Source organism: Bos grunniens, chromosome 21 (assembly GCF_055505025.1).
Source record: "Bos grunniens cultivar Pamir isolate PY7600 chromosome 21, Bosgru_T2T1.0, whole genome shotgun sequence".
Taxonomy (NCBI): domain Eukaryota; kingdom Metazoa; phylum Chordata; class Mammalia; order Artiodactyla; family Bovidae; genus Bos; species Bos grunniens.
In genome coordinates, this window is record NC_141185.1 from 13,228,441 (window position 1) to 13,250,408 (window position 21,968).

General features: G+C 49.0%; 1 protein-coding gene and 1 long non-coding RNA gene across 2 annotated transcripts in view; one reads left to right on the forward strand and one right to left on the reverse strand.

Moving 5' to 3' along the window:
* RIN3 (Ras and Rab interactor 3) overlaps positions 1-21,968 on the reverse strand; it is a 136,251-nt gene that overhangs the window by 65,754 nt on the left and 48,529 nt on the right. The window contains exon 3 of the mRNA XM_086363179.1: positions 9,908-10,025. Within this exon, the coding sequence (XP_086219305.1) occupies positions 9,908-10,025 (118 nt within the window). The remainder of the gene's footprint in view (positions 1-9,907; positions 10,026-21,968) is intronic.
* LOC147349114 (uncharacterized) lies at positions 1,249-4,039 on the forward strand. Its single transcript, XR_015149453.1, has 3 exons — positions 1,249-1,370; positions 2,585-2,675; positions 3,830-4,039. It is a non-coding gene; the product is annotated as an uncharacterized LOC147349114 (long non-coding RNA).

Here is a 21,968-nt window from a genome sequence, read left to right on the forward strand (position 1 = left end):
CTTCATCTTTCCAAGGCATTTTATGTCCATTTCTTGCCTGGTGAGGTCAGGTGGCCCAGAGACATTGGGTGACATGCTTAAGGTAACACAGCAGGTTACTGGTGGAGCCAGATTAGAACCCCATTCATTGACACCCGACATGGTTCTGCATAAACTCACACTGATGCTGTTCCTCTTTCTGGTGGGAAAGCTGCCTGGAAGCGTCCAGAGCCAGGCAAATCTGTGAGGCGCTTCAGAAGTCCTCAGAGGTGGACTTCCCTGGTGGTCCGGTAGCTACGACTCCGTGCTCCCAGTGCAGGAGGCTACGACTCCGTGCTCCCAGTGCAGGAGGCCAGAGTTCGATTCCTGGTCAGGAATCCAGAGCCCACAAGCCACAGCTGAGACCCCGCGTACTGCAACTAAGGCCCGGCACAGCCATATAAAAATTTTAAAAAGTGTCCAGAGGTAACAATCAGCTTTCCCTTTCGGGAAAGAACCCTCAAATCTGAGTTCCCCTGGAATAAGCCCGAAGAAGTCCTGAATATTGGGGGCACTCCTTCCAGAGCAAAGCTCCATACAGGGACACCATGAGAACTGCAAAGCCACTTGTAAAAAGCACTTTGCCTTGTTTCTTCCAACCCACTCAGCTACCCAAGTGATCTTTCTAAGAGTAGAATTTGGTCTCCTCTGAGCCCAGGGCTCAATAGCTGCTAGTTATGTACACACGGGAACGAATGGATGGACGGATGCAGTAGTATGCAGCTTGCTCTGGAATCTCTGTCAGGTTTTAGGTATGTTTGAATGTTTTCTTGTTTATTCCCCACAGCAATTTCCTTGGGGGCATCTTTAACCCTATTTATGGTTGATGAAAGTGAGGCCCATGAGTCACACCTTGCTTGAGTTCCCAGAGCCAATTAAGCAGGAGAACTGAAAGCAAATCCAGGTTTTCTGACTCCAAGACCTCTCTGTAAAGGGTGAAGGTGAGCAGAGAAGGGGAAGAGGCAATTAACTTTTCATGAGTACCGACTCCATGTGGTTTCAGTTAGTCATCACTCTGATTATGAGGTCATTTCACAGTCGAGAAAACCAAGGCTTATTGAGGTGGATGACTGAGTAGCATGGCCAAGCCCTCACAGCTGATGAACGCAAAGGGGTGGCATTTGAGTTTGGATCCATTGGGTTCCAAAGCACACTCTCTGGGTCCTAGAGACTCTCTGCACAAGTGTGAGGTGTGACTAACCGGTTGAGCAGTGGTGCTACCCTTTGCTAGGCTATGGGGACCACAGATGTTTCAGACAGAAGCTCTACCCTTCTGTAGATGAGTACAGCTGACTGGCTGAGAGGAGAGGGCTTCGAGCTCCCCCAGCACAGCACAGAGGCGGGGTGACACGGTGAGTGTGGAGGAGCACGGCACCAGATGGGGATGCAAGCATTAGTTGTCTTCCAGGGGCCTCGTTGTGGAGGTAACCTGGGAGAAACTGCCTCCATCAGGCAGCAGACGCGTAAGAACTTCACTGTCCACCTAACTAGTCTCAACAGGAAGTCTGCGGCCTGGGAGGGTGGTCGGCATGGGGAGGATGCCGGAGGTCAGATGAGCCTCAATGAAAGCAGGTGCCCCCTCCTCTGCTATTTCAGGACGGCCAGGACAAACCAACTCCCACTCTTTGCTGGCCAATGCCTGGCACTCCACCCCTGTAATATCAGTACAGTAACTATTCCCACTGAGGTGCACGCCCTTGTGGCTGGGAGCACTACTTTATGATGGTGTTAGTCTTTCATACGTTAGTATGAATCTGTTTACTGGCTAGAGAATTTTGAGAGCAGTTTTTCATGGAAGGTGGCAGAGGGAGGCAGAAACAGCTGGAAAGGAAGGTGGGAGCCCCAGACACAAATGCTGATAATCCAAACCCATAGTTTTCTTGTGACAGGAAGCCCAGGAGGCACTGGGGCCCGATCCCTCTGGAGTCACCCCGAAAAGAGGGGTTGTAGCTATGCAGAGGCCCCTGGCTCTCTGAAGCCACTGAGTTGGACTGTCTTCTCTCTCAGACACATCTTCTGAAGCTGCAAAGCCCCTGAAGGTGGCAGTCACTGTACACACAGGCCGAGGCCACTCTCTGGGGCCTGGTGACAGTGTGACACTTCCCTTCCCCCCACAAACCACTTCCCTCTTCTCTTGCCTCCAAGGCCACGTGGCCTGGATCTTTCTCCCCTCTCTGTCAAAACCTCCCCTGGTGTTCCATTTCCACAGAGCCAGATAAAACTCCTGGTGCCCTCAAAGTGCACACTAACATTCTAGCTCTTATGACCATCTGACTTCCATTTCTGGTTAAGTGCGCGTGGGTCCGCTCAGCATTGGCCAATGTCAGGCGCCGTGTCTTACAGAGCCTTCCTAAGTGTCATTCAGCACACAGTTCATTGGATGCAAAGTCTTTGAAATGTTTAATAACACAGAGAAAGCTCATAATAAAATGTTTAAGTGAAAAAAGAAGGCTAAAAAATATGTACCACTATGATTCAAAAATCTATTAAAAAAAAAAGAAACAAAGTCAAAGATTTACAGTAAGGTTCTCGGAGTTCAATTATCTGATGATGTATTTTTTCCTAGACCAACATCAATTCTGGAAGCTGAAAGAGGAATTACTGAAAATAGAAAGATACAAACTGCGGTTACTTTTTTTTTGCCAAAACCTGCACAGGTAATAACCAATATGAGATAAGAAGAATGAATTAACTTCTTAGAGGAGTCCTGCAAGAGCACGGTGCTGCAGGAAGTGATGGTTTTGAGGTCTGAGCTGCATGTTACTCAACCCCACAGCTAATTATAACTGCTAGAATTTATTGAGTGCTTACTACACTCAGACACTGTGACAGCTTTCCCCCATACATGACTTCATTTTGTCAGGAGACAGCACTAGGATATTATAGTTACCTCTGTTCTGACACCAAGCCCAGAGTCTGTGCTTTCCAAACCACCAAGCTATTCTCCAGCACCCACTGGGTGTCCTACAATTTAACTCAGTTCTTTATTTTCAAAAATGTAACAACATATTTTTTTTGGCTGAGCCACGCAGCATGTGAAATCTTAGTTTCCCTGACCAAACTCACACCCCCCTGCATTGAAAGTGCAGAGTCTTAATCAATGGACCTCTAGGGAAGTTCCCAGTCTAACTCAATGCTGACACTATGTACCCAGAGCCACCGTCAGATCCCACCCCACTTCAGACACTAATCACAAGTCTAGGTTGTTACCCGTGCTTGTGACCAATCACCTATGGGATCGGAGGTTCTGATGACTTGGGTTCAATTAATCTGCTAGAGTGGGTTGCAGAACTCAGGAAACCCATTTACTCACAAGATCACTGGTTTGTATTAAAAGACATAACTCAGGAACAGCCAAATGGAAGAGACACACAGGACAACATATGCAGGAAGGGGCCAGAGCTTCTCTGCTCTCTGAGCACACCACTCTCCCCAATCTCCATTGTGTTCACAAACCAGGAAGCTCTCTGAACCCGGTCCCTTTGGATTTTTATGGAGGCTTCATTTCACAGACATGATTGATCAAATCATTGGCCATTTCAGATACTCAACTTCCAGCTCCTCTCCCTTTCCCAGAGGTTGGGAGTGGAACTGAAATTTCCAACATTCCAATCGAATGATTGGTTTCCTGGCAACCAACCCCCATCCTTAGGTACTTTCCCAAAGTCACCACATTGACATAAACTCAGGTGTGGTTGAAAGGCTTTGTTACGTGTCTCAAGTTACAGTTACGGCTCTTATTACTTAGAAAATTCTGAGGGAGCTCTGTGCCAGGAATGGGAATGAAAACCGTGTATATTTCTAATTGTAGGTCACAATATCACAGGTCCGAGGCTGAGTACTTCCTATGTGCCAGGCAGCACTGCCTCTCATCCCTACTGTGTTCACTCATCAATCCTCCAACAGCCACGCTGCAGATGTTCCCATTTTGCAGACGAGAAAATTGAAGCACAGAGATGTTAAGATACTTGTCTAATGTCAGAAGATGCCAGGGACAGAATAAAAACCTAGAACTGTCAGCTTTCCAAAGCTCATGATCTCAAAAGAGGTTTGCCTTGACAAAAGCACAAGACTCACCATGATACAATGCCCCCTGCCTGATAAAATATCAAGAGCTTGCCTTCTTCATACCAACCCTGACTTTAACATAATCATTCCTTACCTTTTTATGGACTTAATATGTTTTGGCTGAAATACAGGGTGAAATCTCATTCTAGGATAATGGCTCAGTTGGTGAAAGGGTCAAACCCAAGGGCACCAAAGCAAATCTTCAGTGCGGACCTCAAAGGCAATTTGTGTGACACTCTGCCCTCCAATACATACAGATCTCTACTGCCTGGGAGGACTCATCTAGAACTGCTCCCCTCCTTGGTTTGAAAGGTCCCCCAATCCAGTGGTGATAATCATCAGCACCAATCAGCACAACATTCACCACCGAGGTGGGCTTTGTTCCCAAGCGCAAGTGTATTTATCTCATTCAACTAGTTGGCCCCAAATCACAGGTCCAAGGGTGGGAGATCTGCTCAAAAACAAGAAGAAATCTTAACTGAGTTCAACAGGCCAGCCTTTCTAATGCCAGGGGTCAGTGTGGACTAGGGGATAGGCAAGAAGGGAAGTGGGGCTGCCCCGAAACGAGGCCAAGTGGCTCAGACTGAGTACCGGGCAGTCACTTCCTGTAGGGGCCAGACCATACCATCCGCTGCTGTCTCATGATTCTGCTTCTGCAGATGGGGCCAACTGACTTTCTGTTATATATCAGCCAGGAGAAAATGCCATCACATGAAGGTGTCACTGCTGCCATCTTCAAGGGTGCAGATTAATGAAAAAGATAGCTCGTGTCCCCCAGCCAGCTAGTTAATTTCAGCCATAAAGGGGCAAGGCTGCACCTGGAGGCCGGTCAGACCTCCATCCATCCTGTGTCCTGTCCCTTCGCCTCCTATATCCCCTGAGCCAATGTCTTTTCTGCCAGTTCTCAGCCACCACCTGCCACACATACACGTCTGGCCTCTGAGTGTCCCTGATGAAGCTAAGTGGTGACACGCGTGTCACCTTGGAGCAGCACAGAGGGGAATCAGGAGTGCAACAGGTGACAACAGTTGTTCAAAACAGCCGCCACCCCTCCGTGCCAGTCACACACTGGCGGGAGGATCATACTTTCCATCCCACTGTGTCCAGTCTGGCCATTCGACCTGTTTTGGCCAATGAGATGTGGTGGGAAGTGACTTCTGCCACCTCTGAATAAATCTGCCATCTCTCTCCGTCCCCTCTGCACCCTCCCCTCCCTGGGTGCTGCTTTTTCAGCCCAGACTGCAGAGTGAAATGTTTTTGTAAAGAGTCTCAGCTGACACGCGATGTGAGTGAGAAACACTCGCTTACTGTGAGTGCAGTGCTGTGGGTATAGAAGTCTCTGCAGGGCAGGGCTGTTTGTCACCACAGCATAGCTAGCCTGAGCGGACTGGTTCAGGATTTCGCCAAAAAACTCTTAACAAGGAACTAGAGGATGACCCGAGCACACAGAGGCACAGAGGGGGTCTGCAAAGGTCTCTCTCGTTCAAGGCCAACAGAGGCGGGCCACAGATGAGGCCGACTGCCCACATCCTGGGGGATCCCCTTGTCTCCTTCCTTCGCCTCAGTTCTGTGTGGGGAATCCCAACAAAAGGTCCCAGGTCCAGGCTCTGGGCCTTTCCCTTGCCCACTTCCTCCTCAGGCCACCCCCCACCGCAGCCACCACGGCCACAGGAGGATGCAAGAAGTTGGTGGCTCCTTCCTCCCACAGAGGACTACGGTGAGGCCCCACAGGCTGGGCTGGGATATACCCAGAGCCTTGGAGCGCAGTGTGCAGGCTTATTCTACTCCTCCTTGTGCCTTAGTCCTGAAGGAGCCTTAATAACAGCAGCAATAACAACAACAGTGATAATAACAAACACAGTTATTACCCTCTAGGGTGCTCTGGGTACTACCCTAAGCACTTCAGATACACTAACTCCTCCTTCCAGCCCGCTATGGCAGCAGCACCATTATCATCCCCATCTTAGAGGCCTGGAGAGGTTAGGCGAGGGGCCCAAGGTCACACAGGTGGTTAAAGGCAGAGCTCCGATTCCAACACAGGCAGTGTGGCTTCCCTGGTCTGTGCTTGACCATCATGTTAAGGAGCAGGAACCACACAGGAAGACAGCACAAAGGTGGAAGCGGCGAAGCGATGTGGCAAAGAAACACGCCGCCTGCTGCTTTCTTGCTGTTGTCTGGTTTCTCTAGAGGCAGACCTCAGGATTGAGGTTTGGGGAGCAGAGGAGTAAAATTAAAAAAAAAAAAGAGCAAAATGAAACACATACAAACCTATAGACGACATCTGTGCAGTCACAGGGAATGGATACTAATTGTGATTTAGAAGAGTTATGTTTCACGAAGGATGTTTGGTTTGGGTTTTGATGCTCTTTTCAGCTAAGCTGAGCATACATTTTTAAAGGTTTAAAAATGGAAAATGGATTCTACCACATGGCCCCAGGAGGAAGACATGAAATCAGAGAAGGAAGCTTCCTTCATTCTGAATGCCTTGGCGTATTCCTTGGGCTCCTACTCAAGAATGAGACACACAACCAGATGTGACATCTGGTTTCATGGATTAGACCTTGTGCGTGCTTCCCAACCAAGCTCCAAAAGCCTGGGGCAGCCAGACTGTCACTGGGGTGGGAAGACCTAGAAGTGATTACCCTGGAGATGGGGCAGGGAGGTGGGAAAAGAAGCTCGGGGGCCAAGGATTTCGGAAAGCAGAGCTTCTAGACATTCCATCCAGCCAGCCCAACTCCTTTTCCTCCACGAAGGCTCCCTGGTCGGCCTGCGCTTGAAACTGTGCTCCCCCCTTCCACTTCTTGCACATGTGCTGACGTGTAACCGGCTCAGCACAACACCCCCATTTTCAGCTACTTTCCCAAAGTTGGTGTTGAAATTCAAGAGCACAATTGGCTCCTGGGTTTCTAAAGGACTGTAGATACTTGATTCCTGTAGGTACTCTGGGCAGCCAAGTCCCCAAAAGCCTGGTTACTCTCCATAAGAAGCAGGACGAAATGAGTCCATAAGCAGGAAGGCTGATGGCTGTCTTTTTCCCAGATCAAAAGTGCACCCAGGGTCTGTGTAGCCACCGGGTGCCCCAAACAACCTCACTCCTTCTGTAGTTAACATGTTTGGTCTGGGGAAACTGTAACATTCTCCTTCTTCTCTGAGATCCCTACTGGATGCTGTAGGACAGCAGTCATTAAGGGTTGCTCTATAAATTAACAACCCCACACACTCCTTACCCTTTACCCAGAACGCAGACTCTGAGCAGTTCACCAAGATCCCAGCTTTTTTTGCCTTCCCTTTCACTTTCATGCATTGGAGAAGGAAATGGCAACCCACTCCAGTATTCTTGCCTGGAGAATCCCAGGGACGGAGGAGCCTGGTGGGCTGCCGTCTATGGGGTTGCACAGAGTCAGACAGGACTGAAGCGACTTAGCAGCCGCAGCGGCAGATGACTGGACTACATATCCCAGTCTCCTTTGCAGTTGGGCGTGGCCACGTGAGGACGTTCTAACCAATGGAATGTGAGCACAAGTGTCACACCCACTTACAGGCATTGAGGTAAGACCTATCCACAAGACTCCCCTTTCCCCTTCCAGCCTACCATGTGGAAGGCATGCCATGTGGTTGGCATGGAGTCAACCACAGGAGGGCTTCTCAGGTGGCACTACTGGTAAAAGAACCTGCCTGCCAATGCAGGAGACAGAAGAGCCAAGGGTTTGATCCCTGGGTCCGGAAGATCCCCTGGAGAAGGGCATGGCAACCCACTCTAGGATTCTTGCCTGGAGAATTCCATAGACAGAGGAGCCTGGCAGGCTACAGTCCATGGGGTTGCAAAGAATCGGACAAGACTGAAGTGACTTAGCATGCATGCCTGTGCAACCACAGGAAACTGGAGGCTGCATGCTCAAGGTGGGGTCCCTGAATGAGCCTTCCCCACTGACCAGGAATCTTGCACATGATCAAGAACTAGCCACTTTTGAGTTTGAAAGTGTTGGTCGCCCAGTGGTGTCTGATTCTTTGCAACTCTGTGGACTGTAGCCCACCAAGCTCCTCTGTCCATGGAATTCTCCAAACAAGCATACTGGAGCGGGTTGCCATTTCCTGCTCGAAGAGATCTCCCCAACCCGGGGATCGAACTCAAGCTATTCCAATTTTTGTTGTTATTGCAGCAGCTGGCTAATCTTCCCGCTTACATGTTCTCCATAGCATGGCTCTCCATCAGATGATCACCTTACATCACTTACTCATTTATCGTCTCCTCTCTCAGAGCAGGGCCTGTGTTTTGTTCCCTGCTGTGTCCCTAGTGCTACAGCAGCTCCCGACACCACGCAGAGACACTTAATAACCAATTGTTAAATACACAAATGAGTAGGTGATGTTTCACCCATTCAGTGTTTGCCAAGAACAGGAATCTGCCCCTGCTTTTGCTTGCTCCTCTGCCTCTGAGCTAGAAAATTAGCATATAATTAAATTAACATCCTCACTCTTCTGGATCCAGCCTGTATTCCCTTCTCTTTCACATCCTCCCAGAATCCTTCCCACAATGGTCTGCAGCTTCTGTGCTCCTGAGCTGGAGGTCCCTGTGCAGTTACAACTGTCACACTGCACAGCAAGGGCAGGGGTCTGTGTCTCTCCCACCCACCATGTCCCCCACCCTCCAACTAGACTGGGAGAGCCTTGAGGCCAGAACTCTGTTTTTTCATCTTACATCTTCCCAGTGTTGGGCACAAGTGTCTCTTAAGAAACAAGCACCCTAAAATATTGAATAAATATTTGTAAAAATATGTACCGTATGTATATAACATTTGGGCTGCCCAGGTGGCTCAATGCTAAGGAACTCGCCTGCCCATGAAAGAGACATAAGAGACATGGGTTGAGAAGATCCCGTGGAGAAGGAAATGGCCACCCTCTCCAGTATTCCTGCCTGGGAAATCCCAGGGACAGAGGAGCCTGGCAGGCTACAGTCCATGGGATTGCAAAAGAGTCCGACACGACTTAGCGACTACGCAACAACAACATTTAACATTCAATTATGCAAACATTTGATTACCTTATGTATTTCTATCCTAAACACTTAAATATTTTATCTTTGTTTAACTGTTATTACTCTGCTGCTAACCAAGAATAAAAAGCTTCCCACACTCTTGGATCCATTTATAAGGGACCTGAGCTGGTGCTCAGAATAGTCTACAGATTTCTTCAATTAAGCTTTTCGGATCTTAATACCGGCATGGCGCATGAGAGGAGGGGGAAGCCCAAACACTTTCAGTTGCACACAAACCAACCCTTGATTGGGGTCCCCAAACATTTTTCCACAGAGGCCCAAGCCTGCCTCCTGGCACCCCTGGGCACACACAGGATTTTTGTTTTTCAAAGTGCTTGTCCATTTGACCCTCACAAAGGCAGTGGGATACACACAGGAAGAGACTATTCTGTCCATTTGAAAGATATGAAAATTGAGTCTCAGAGAGGTTCAGTGACTTGTCCAAGATCACAGTTTGTGTGCTGAGCTGTCACTAGGATCCAGGGCCCCAGACATTTCCCCTCTTTTCTTTCCCTTTCTTCAGCATGACCTAAACAAAAGGAAACTTCACAGGGGCCTTGAGGAAGCAAAGCCATCGAGCTGTGACACGGGTGAGTGCGAACACGTTGACTTTGAGTGATAAACCCGAGTTCAGAACAAACTGAGCCAAACAACTTCAGCAGATGAAAGCTTCCCCCCTTCTTCTAACTTTAGAGCCTTCTGGCCTGAGGGGAGTGTCTGTGGTTACAGGGTGTAGCATCTGCTGCCGCTGTGTGGTTGGAGGCAGAATGGGAAGATGGTACTCACTCGATTTTTCTTCTTTAATGGTGTATTCGAGCACCTCGGATGAGCTCTCGTTCAGGGAAGGGAAGTGGACACAGAGCACCAGGTGCTTCAAGCTGCTGTCCCGGCGGACCAGGAACGTCTGCAATGGAGGAAGAGGGCACTCCATGAGTCAAAGATGTGGCAGGAGGTTGGAAGGACAGCTGTGAGATGGGAGTCATCTGGAAGGTTCCAGAAACCAAGAGGCAGGGTGGTGGAGTCTAGCATTCCCAAGGACAAGTAGGGGTTCTGTCCCAAGAGCCATGTGTCACCTGGCACATGTGGCATGGAGCCTTGAACCTCGGTTTCTCATTTGTGTATGGAAGTGGAGTTCAACTAAATCAAGGCAGATTCCTGTGTCCCCACCGTCTGAGATGCTGGTTTGTTGGGGGTGGGTCTGGGTCTGGAATCAGCTGAATCTGGTACAGGTAGAGGTCTGGGGACTACTTTTAGAAAAGCACAAACATAACGGCTGAATCTCAACTCACACCCTAGCGCACATGCTCTAGGGGAGGCTGGAAACAATCATAGATATTAGTCAAGTCACACTATTTTTTTTTCCCATGGAAACAAAAATAGCAAATAACTAATATACAGCTTGTGCTGTGACAGCAACTGTTAGGAATGTTTTGCATATGTTTACTTGCTTGATCCTCCCGATAACCCTGTGACATGAGTGTTGCTGTTATCCCTGCTTCACAGATGATGGAAGGTGCTCCCTGACCCTAACAGGACCTGGCTCTTGGGGCTGGTGTGAAGACAGACTGAGGAAATACCTGTATGGGTTTGGGCCCCAGGACACACCCTGAAGGCTGTTCCTGGCCAAAGCTTCACAGCTGATGGGGTAGAGCTGGGATTCAGCCTAGGTCACTGATACCCACGCTCTAGACCCCATGCTATGCAGCCCTTCTCTGTTCCCCACATCCCGCATGGGGGGAACTAGTCCTTTCTTCTTCTGTGGATTTACTCTAGTCGAAAATGATGCTCCTGAGCCCTGAGGACCTATTTGTGCTGTAGTAACCAAGCATTACCTGAAGTCTAAACCAGAGCCAGTGTGTTTACAGATGCCTCACTTTTACTTTGGAGAAGGCAATGGCAACCCGATCCAGTACTCTTGCCTGGAAAATCCCATGGACGGAGGAGCCTGGTAGGCTGCAGTCCATGGGGTCGAGAAGAGTCGGACACGACTGAGCGACTTCACTTTCACTTTTCACTTTCATGCATTGGAGAAGGAAATGGCAACCCACTCCAGTGTTCTTGCCTGGAGAATCCCAGGGACGGGGGCGCCTGGTGGCTGCCGTCTATGGGGTCGCACAGAGTCGGACACGACTGAAGCGACTTAGCAGTAGCACTTTTACTTCTCCTCTCCAGACGACCATTCTGCTCAGCTAAAGAGCTTGTGACTCTGAAGTTTTCCCCTGTCATAGCCACAGCCACCCTGGGGCTGTGCCCCCCAACCCCAGAAGGCCATCATGGGGAGGGAGCCCCTGCTTCCTTTCACAGCCTCTGTGGTTTTAAAAATGTTGTCTTTCCTCTCCATTGGCCCCACTCAGGCTCATCCCTCCTTCCAGGTGATAATAGAGGCCTTCTGGAATCTCCCCAGCCTCCAGGGCATGGTGTCCCCCTGGGGAAGAGGGAGAGGGAGTGGTCCTCCCCCCAGGGAAGGGTCAGTCCTTCCTTTCCTGAGTAAAGACTTGGTCACTGTGTCCCCCCCTCTCCTCCAACCTCAACCAGGGGTCTAAGCCCCTCCCAAGAGCCCAGGCTAGAGTTTTGAAGACCAGGAGCCTGGTCAAAGATGCTGAGAAAAATTTGGGAAGCAGGGCCACTGGGACCTCCAGAGTACATGGCCCCACACATAAGAGGCTCTGGAGGAACAGAGAGATGGCGCTTCTTCCCTTCTCTCTCCAAGGCACTGTCCCACCACCTCTTGGGAGATGCTCCAAATTCCCTGCCATTGCAACTGATTACTATTGGATTGATGTTGAAGCTGAAGTTCCAATACTTTGGCCAGTTGATGCGAAAAGCTGACTCACTGGAAAAGACCCTGATGCTGGAAAAGATTGAAGGCAAAAGGAGAAGAAGGAAGCAGAAGAGATGGTTAGATGGCATCACTGACTCAATGGACATGAAAGTGACCAAACTCTGGGAGATAGTGAAGAAGAGGGAAGCCTGGCGTGCTGCAGTCCACGCAGTTGCAAAGAGTCGGACTAGACTTAGCGACTGAACAACAACAAATTTATGATTATATTGCTATAGTATTAGAATTGTTAATTCAATGTCATTAAATTGTTGATGCATGTTAAGTTGCTTCAGTCATGTCCAAATTTTTGGGACCCTATGGACCGTAACCCCTTGGGGCTTCCCTAGTGGCTCAGTCGGTAAAGAATCTATCTGCAATTTAGGAGACCCAGGTTCAATCCCTGGGTTGGGAAGATCCCCTGGAGGAAGAAATGGCAACCCACTCCAGTATTCTTACCTGGGAAATCCCATGGACAGAGGAGCCTGGTAGGCTACAGTCCACGGGGTTGCAAAGAGTCTGACATGACTGAGCAATTAACACTTTCTGCTAATGGACCATAGCCTGCCAGGCTCTTTAGGATGGGACTGGGATCTGAGCTCAGGCCCTTTAGCTTGAGATCCTGAGCTCCGTACCCAGCCCACAGAGGGTGGTCTCTTGGTTTAAGCGTCTGCTCTCTGGAAGAGTGCTTGCTGGGAGCAGGGACACAAGGCACCCATTAGTCCTTGAACTGAGGTTAGAAATGAGGTTACCAGCCTCTCCTCACACAGGGCAGGCTGGAGAGAATCTGAGAATCCAGTGAGTGGAGGAAGGCTGTAGAGAGGCTTCTGGGGCAGAAATGGGAGGTGGGTGGGGGTGCCAGCACCCCACCTGGAAGGCACCTCCTCGGGGACCTAGCAGGAGGCAGGTTCTCCTCTAGGTGCCTCTCTGCACTCCTGGCACAGCCTCGCCTGCTGTGAGCAGCAACATCTCTGAACTGATATGTTCACTTGGACCTGAACCGCCCTTATGAATGCACCTTTCAAAGAAAAGAAAAGAGGTCACTTTGGCTCCTCTTCAGAGATATAGGTTAGCATTAGCTCGGTTCAATTGCTCAGTTGTGTCTGACTCTTTGTGACCCCATGGACTGCAGCATGCCAGGTTTCCCTGTCTATCACCAACCCCCAGACCTTGCTCAAACTCATGTCCATCGAGTTGGTAATGTCATCCAACCATCTCATCTTCTGTCGACCCCTTCTTCTCCTGCCTTCAATCTTTCCCAGCATCAGGGTCTTTTCAAATGAGTCAGTTCTTCACATCAGGTGGCCAAAGTATTGGAGTTTCAGCTTCAACATCAGTCCTTCCAATGAATATTCAAGACTGATTTCCTTTAGGATGGACTGGTTTGATCTCCTTGCAGTCCAAGGGACTCTCAAGAGTCTTCTCCAACACCACAGTTCAAAAGCATCAATTCTTCAGAGCTCAGCCTTCTTTATGTTCCAACTCACATCCATACATGACTACTGGAAAAACTGTAGCTTTGACGAGATGGATAAGGAACAAACATCTTTTAATTTCATGGCTGCAATCACGACCTGCAGTGATTTTGGAGCCCAAGAAGATAAAGTCTGTCACTGTTCCCACTGTTTCCCCATCTATTTGCCATGAAGTGATGGGACCAGATGCCAAGATCTTCGTTTTTGGAATGTTGCACTTTAAGCCAGCCTTTTCACTCTCCTCTTTCACTTTCATCAAGATCCAAGTATCTCATACCTATCAAGTCCATGGGAACCGGCATGTGTGAGGGAATGTGGGAGTGAGTGAGTGTGTGTGAGAGAAAGAGAGAATGAGTATATGTGTGTGTGTGTGTGTGTGAGATAAAGAGAGAATGAGTATGTGTGTGTGTGTGTGTGAGAGAGAGAGAGAGAGACAGAATGAGTATGTGTGTGTGAGAATAAGCCTGTGGGTGCTATAAAAAAATACATCTGGTCTTTGTCCCCAGTTCCTGGCACAGAGATTCAGAAACCCTTGGAATTTCCTGAATGATGGGGGTCTTTCACAGTTCATAAAGAGCCCCTCTGGACCACATCTGAGTTTATGTTAACAGGTGGCTCAGGTGGGACCTTAAAGAAGGGGCTGCCCCAGAAAGACAGTCACATAATTAGAGGACTGGAACCCACAGACTCACTTCTACCTCTGGGGAGGCAAGAGGGACTGCAGACTGAGTTCAAGTCCGGGGCAATGATTTAATCTCCTGGTTCACGAACACACTGATATGTGGGGCGGGTGTTGTGCCCAGATTCCATGGGGAGAGGGTATGGAAGCTCCGCGTGGCCCTCCCCACCCAGACCTCATCCCTGTGTGTCTCATTCAGTTGCTCTTGAGTTTTATAATCAAACTGTCATCATAAGCATAGTGCTTTCAGTGAGTCCTCTGGATCTTTCTAGCAAATTATCAAATCTAAAGAGGGGGCCATGTTTGTAGCCGAGTCAAAACTGTGAGGATCCTGGGGACCCCGTTTGTGTCTGGCACCTGCAGTTAAGAGTAGTCTTTCTTTGGAGGAACCTTCCCTTTAACTTATGGGGTCTGTGTTCACTTTGGGTAGTGTCAGAATTGAATTGTAGGACAGTTGATATCAGAGAACTGTTCAAGAGTAGAGTGAATGTGTGTGAGTGTGTGCACAAGTGCATCAATGTGTGAATGAATGTGTGTGTGGGAGGGGTGGGGTAAGTGAGGAACGAAGGGTGCCCAGCAGGAGCCAGGGGTGCCCCTGGGAAGGCAGACAGCAAAGCTGGATCCTCAACCCTGAGCCCAGGCAGGAGCTGAGGCTGACGCCCTCCTGAACTGAAACCAAACCAGCATAAATTCTAGTTGGAGGACAAGAGCTCCCTTTACAAGGGTGGTGTACATATGTGTGTTGGGGTGTGGGCAGGAGGAGACACAAGCCCAGGTCATTGTTCAGAAGCACGTGTACACAGCAGAGATGCCCCTTGCCATCCTGGAGTGCTAGGAATGGCACAGGAGGCAAGGAAGTGATTTCAAACATGACCCACTGGGGAAAATGCCACCAGCCAGCTTTTTTTTTTTTAACAAACGAAAATGAAACAAGATAATAAGGATTCCTATCAGAAGGATGGACAATTTTTTATTAGAGAGAGCAAGAGAGAGAGATCTATGGAGGGTCAGGGCCACAGTACAACATATCTTTTAATTTTTATTTTTTTGATGTGGGTCATTTTTAAAGTCCTTATTGAAACTGTTACAATATTGTTTGTTTTATGATTAGGTTTTTGGCCATGAGGCATGTGGGATCTCAGCTCCCCATCCAGGGATTGAGTCCATAACCTCCTGCATTGGAAGGCGAAATCTTAACCACTGGACTGCCAGGGAAGTCTCCAATGTAGATATCTTATTCTACTGATGGTTTCCTTCTTCCTGGACTGTTTGACCCCCACCGATCCCACCCTAGGGTGACTGCAATGACAAATCACCATTGGCAGCTTCAACTGGGACCTCCTGCAATGCCACCCTGCAACCTAACTGGCTCTTTCACACACAGCATGTAACTATTTCTAGATTTCCTTACTCTGCTGAGACATTGACCCTGTTCTCCACCCTCCTGTTCCACAGAGAGAAAGAAAGAAGATAAGAGCCCTCCGACAGGAACTCCTCCAACTGCAGGAAGAGTCAAATCTACATTTGACAGTCAAGATCTGTTACCATCTGCATTTCTTCCTGGGCTCCCAGAGGGCCCTGTGCAGCCTGCTATGAGCTCTGTGGCCCTGGGTCATTCCGTAGCCTCTCTAAGCGTCAATGTTTCTATCCGTAAATTGGGATAACACCCATGACCACCTAGCAGAAACAAGAAATGAAACCAAAGCCCTGCCCTTCTGTGTTGGAAGGAGTAACTGAGATGTTACGCAGGGAGGCACCCAGTGGGGTAAAAGGGTTTCTACCGATGCTCACTAAGAATTAATTTTCTATCTCCTTCTGCCTTCCTTGACCATGGCTGGTTTACATTCCTCAACCTCCCAGTCTCAGGCTCCATCTAGAACTGGGGCTCAGTCTACCACATGTGTTTCTTGTGAAAAAGACTCAGAACGGATTTCCTTGAGAAGGGGTTCAGCTGCAAGTAAGGAGCAGAAATTTAAACAGCAGCTGACATCTGTGTTCTGGACCAGGTACCTTACACCCTGCATCATCCAGTTCCCTCATGGCTGGGTGAGGTAGGCACTATTACCATTCCTTCTGATGGGTGAAGACTCAGGGCACAGAGGGGTTAAAGAAACCCAAGGCCATGCAAACAGGAAATGCAGAAGCGAGATGCAGACCTGGGTGTCACCGAGAACATCTCACTTATCTCTTGCCATCGAGTCTGTGTTAACTAGTCATTGCAGGGCAGGGGTGCAGACTGGGTGGAAAGTACCCCAGGCTGGGCTCAGCTTCCCAATTCTGAGTGCCCAACACCCACCCTTCTGGCATGGCCACAGAGCCTCCTGTAGCACTTCCTTCTGCCATGGCCAAGTCCTCTTATCTGAAAAACTAAGATAATGCACTGGGTGAGGGGTTTGGGGAGGTGAATGTTAGGGGGGAGAAGGGAGAAGGAGGCTTAAGGAGTCCTCTGACCCTTCCTGCCCAGATGGCAGTGAGGGAGACAGCACTGACAGGGGCCTGCTATAGGCAGAACCCCGGTCAGTGGTCTGCCTTGGTCATTATCCATTGGAGTAAGATGGTCTCTTCTGCATTCCCCTTTGGGGAGGTTTAGCTGCTCAGCTAGTCACAGGATCCCTTTCAGGAAGTATTCACAGACAGAACCTCAAAAACAGTGTCATTATACGACTCACTGTAAGAACATATGCCGAGTGGTAACTCCTGCAAAGTGTTCTAGATTAGGGTGTAACTCCTGTGCTTAAACCCAGCAGAGTTCAGCCAAAGCTGGTACCAGGAGAAGAGCATCTGAGTAAATTGCCCGTGTTCCCCTTGCCCCTCATCCTCTCTGGGTGTCCACTGCTCATCCTCTACAGAGATGCTGCCCACAGTGGTCGTTGCAGGTGAGCACCCAGAAGGCTAATGGGCTGGGTGTGCCATCCAGAGCTCCCACTCCAGCACCCTCGGGGAGGTCCATGTGCAAATTTCCCAAGCCCATCTTACTTCTTTCTACCTGCCCACCCCCTGGCAGCCCACTTTTTAGACCCCCGGGGGGACTTGAATCCCAGCTCTGATCTTTATCAGCTGTGTGTCCGTAGGCAAGTTACTTTTACTTCTTTGGCCTCAATTTCCTCATCTGAGCCTGAGTATAATAATATTCATCTCTCAGGGTTTCCATGAGAATTGTTGACCATGTATATGAATGCTTGGCACAGAGTATGTACTTAAAGATACTTATTATTATTATTATAGACTGCTACCATTTACTGAGCACTAAACCAGATGCTAAGATTTTTATTTGCAAATAGGGGCTTCCCTGGTGGCTCAGATGGTGAAGAAATCTGCCTGCAATGCAGGAGACCTGAATTTGATCTCTGGACTGGGAAGATCCCCTAGAGAAGGAAATGGCAACCCACTCCAGTATTCTTGCCTGGAGAATTCCACAGACACAGGAGCCAGGCGGGCTACAGTCCACAGGGTCACAAAAAGCTGGACACATTGGATGACTAACAATTTCACTTTCAATCTCATTTGACAAATAAATGATATTTATTAATGATTATTATTATGTATCTTTTTTTCCAAACAAAGAGCTGCTGCTGCTGCTGCTAAGTTGCTTCAGTCGTGTCCAACTCTGTGTGACCCCAGAGACGGCAGCCCACTAGGCTCCCCTGTCCCTGGGATTCTCCAGGCAAGGACACTGGAGTGGGTTGCCATTTCCTTCTCCAATGCATGAAAGTGAAAAGTGAAAGTGAAGTCGCTCAGTCGTGTCCAACCCTCAACGACCCCATGGACTGTAGCCTACCAGGCTCCTCCGTCCATGGGATTTTCCAGGCAAGAGTACTGGAGTGGGGTGCCATTGCCCTCTCTAGAGCTAGGAAGACAGAATCAAAGATCATCTATGTGGCAGATTAAAAATGGCCAGAAATTCTTTCCAGCTCCTTCCATCAAGAAGTAGAATCTAGTTCCCTGCACCTGGTAGGCTGGCCTGGGACTTGCTTTTGACCAAAAGAACGCAGCAGCAGTGGTGGTGTTGAGTTCTAAGCCTAGGCCTTAAGAGGCATGCCAGCTTCCATGCTCACCCTTTTGAACCAGAACTCATATGCAGAAGGCTGAGTGAGTCTGCTGGAGTCATGAGGCCCAGCCCACAGCTGGCACCACCTGCCGGACAGGTGGTCAAGGCCATCTCAGGCCATCCAGACCTAGTCAAACTGCCAGATGACTACAGCTGTTTGGTTGATCCCAGGAGAGACCAGCAGAAGAACCACTCAGCAGAACCCAGCCCAAACTGCTGACCTATAGAATCCTGAGAAAGTCAAATGGTGACTGTTTCAAGCCACTGGACCTTGGAGTGGTTGATATGCCACAGTAGGTAATGGTATAGCTGTGGGGTATGAGGAAATGGGGCCTCATCCTTTGGGTACCTCCCACTTTCCTTCTATTAGGTGCTGCTGAGGGGCCCCCAAAGCTCAGTGGCGAAATTTGAAAGCTACAGATGTATTCAGCTCCTCACTCTACAGCTAAAGAAACCAAGACTCAGAGATGCAAAAAGACATCCTTGTTGGTGGCAGAGCCAGAACAAGAATGCAAGGCCAGTGACCTTCAGGCTGGGATTGTGACCTCCTATGTATCCTCCAACCCAGTCAACCCACCAAGTATCAACTGATCATGTTTCTATGCCAGACACCTGGCTGGAGGTTTTAAATACCTCACAGCAACTCCTTCCCTGGGGTTTAGAATATTTTACCCCTTGTACAGATGAGAAAACAGCGCAGGAGAGGACTGGCAAAGAGAGAGAGAAAGGGGAAGATCCAGAGTGTTGAGCCTTGGGGCCCTTCTGTGTAAGACTTCAGTCCACGGGTTCTGGAGCCAGACTTATAGAGTTCGGTCCTTAGTTGGCCACTCTGAGCTGTGTGACTGCTCCAGGGCTGCTCCTTGCTCTGCAAAATGGGACTATGATAGTTCCTGTCTGTGACAGTCACTGTGAGTTAGTTCCCTGAGAACCAGTCCCCTCCATCTCTTTGGTAACTGACCTCTGCCACTCACTCCCTTCCCTAGCTACCCTCACGGTCAGGAGTGGTCAATAAGGATCTGCAAAAACATCTGTTCCCTGACAAAAAGACTGATCCTAAGAGAAGAAAGCCTTTTGCCCATGACCTCCTGCTTTTGAATGGATGAGATGGCTGGAGCTGCAGCCACTAATTTGTAACCATAAGGTGACAAACCCAAGACCCTTGAAAGCCAACCTCGAAAATAAGGGAACAGAAATGTGGAAAGAACTTGGGTCTTGAAGACATCAGTCAGTTCAGTCGCTCAGTCGTGTCTGACTCTTTATGACCCCATGAACTGCAGCACACCAGGCCTCCCTGTCCATCATCAACTCCTAGAGCTTGCTCAAACTCATGTCCATCGTGTAGGTGATGCCATCCAACCATCTCATCCTCTGTAGTCCACTTCTCCTCCTGCCTTCAATCTTTCCCAGCATCAGGGTCTTTTCAAATGAGTCAGTTCTTCACATCAGGTGGCCAAAGTATTGGAGTTTCAGCATCAGTCCTTCCAGTGACTATTCAGGACTGATCTCCTTTAGGATGGACTGGTTGGATCTCCTTGCAGTCCAAGGGACTCTCAAGAGTCTTCTCCAACACCACAGTTCAAAAGCATCAATTCTTTGGCATTCAGCTTTCTTTATAGTCCAACTCTCACATCTATACATGACTACTGGAAAAACCATAGCTTTAACTAGACAGCTTTGTTGGCAAAGTAATGTCTCTGCTTTTTAATATGCTGTCTAGGTTGGTCATAGCTTTTCTTCCAAGGAGTAAGCATCTTTTAATTTCATGGCCGCAGTCACCATCTTCAGTGATTTTGGAGCCCAAAAAATAAAGTCTCTCACTGTCATCTGTTAACTACTAAACTAGCCCTAGACCCCAAGCCTCCAGATTTTTCATTAGGTAAGCAATAGTTGCCTTATGGTTGAAGCTACCATAGGCTAGGTATTATCTGAACTGAAAGCATTCCCAGCTGACCTAGTGCCTCAAAGGATTATTGAAAGTGCCCAGGTGACTTCAGTAGAGTGCCTGCTATATAATAAGCACCCACTATATGGTATGGGGCTTTCCAGATGGCAGTAGTGGTAAAGAACCTGCCTGCCAACGCAGGAGACATAAGACTTGCGTTTGATCCTTCGGTTGGGAAGATCCCTTGGAGGAGGGCATGGCAATGCATTCCAGTAATCTTGCCTGGAGAATCCCATAGACAGAAGAGCCTGGTGGGCTACAATCCATAGCGTCACAAAGAGTTGGACACAACTGAAGTGACTTAGTATGCACACAATGTATGGTGTCTCTACCTGCCTCAGAGTCCCCTGCAGTGCGGAGGTGGCATTCCCATCCTCTCGTTCATGGATAGCTCTATTGTCAGAAAGGTAACATGCTGAGCACCAGGCACCTTGGACATGGAAAGACATCCTCACTAGCAGCTCCAGACTTCATGTCTCAGCCCCGAGTGAAAGGATGAGCTTAAGGTGAGCAGAGAGGGAACATGAGGTGACAAGTCCAGGCCCCGGGGCCTTCTCTGTCTACCTCCAGGATCCCTGAGTGTGGGGTGCCCAGAGTTATTAGGATGGAGCAGATCACACTCATGCCCACACTGGGACCCTTCCCTGGGTGAGTCCTCCCGAAAGCTTCCCCTGATTAAATGGGGCCAAAGCTTGCTGTGCCCCAGTGTCCTCACTCAACCTCTCTCCTCTACGGGTAGAAGCGTCATCTGGTGCCTTGTTGAGCCGACATCTGAGTCAGCCCACTCCTTCTGTTCCCTCTTTATTTTTTCCCCTTTTGTCAGCTCCCCCAATACACTAGATTAGGAACTTGCAAAAAAGTAGAAGAATCCTCTTCCCCCAACTGTACAAACTGGTGGGTGACACGCCCACCGCATGCTCTGAGGATCCAGTTTTCTTTGAGGAGCTAGGATTCGCTCATCCCCACCCCCCGAAGCCTACAGCAGGGTCGTGGCCAGAGCCCTGGGCCGTGAGGCAGGACACGGAGTCCCTCCTAGTGCTGACCCTGGCTTGCTGTGCCCTTCGGCAAGTCACTTCCCCTCTCTGAGCTGGCTTTTCCAGTCTAGTCTGGCAGAGGGACCAAAGGGTCCAGGACTCCTTCTGTCTAGAAGATTCTCTCCCAGCGTCAGTGTCCTGGGATCTTTCCAAAACTCAGGGTTAGTTTTATAGGTAAATCACTGCAATCCAGGAGGGCTGAGCCCCTAGCTAGCATACGAGCCCCTCCCTGTCCACCTTCAGTCAGCATGATGAATTTTGGGAAGATCAGCTGATTTCAGTAACAGCTGGGACAGAATATGCTTAGGGAGAGAATGCAGCTACTGCATGCCCTTCCTTCTCTCCAAATAAATACATAAAAATCCAAAGCTAAATACACTATAAATGGTTTTGTTTTTACTATCCCTTTTTGGCCCGGTCAATCCAGAGCTGTCTGCTTTTCCACTTTTGTTATTTTAGGACTATTTTCCAGTTGCTTGGGGAAATTTTCCAATCATGCTCTTCAAGGCTGGAACAGAAGTGGCTAGTTCTTTGTGGAGCCCACAAATGCAGGGGCATCTGTGCCCGTGGAGGTTGGGGATCCGGCGGCCGAAGCCCAGTCTGGACATGCAGCCCACCTTCGTTATATACAACGAGGTTGTAGCCTGGCAAGGAGCGGGGTTTCTCAATCCTGGCTGCACATCAGAATCACCGAGGGAACTTGAAACCATGCTGATGGCTGAGCCCCACTCTAAACCAAAGAAATCTGCATTTTGGGGGATGAGGCTGAGACACTGTGGTTTTTTATTTTTAAGTCTTTGAAGGCAGTTAGTGCAAATCACACTCTATCACTTAGTAGCCATATTACTCAG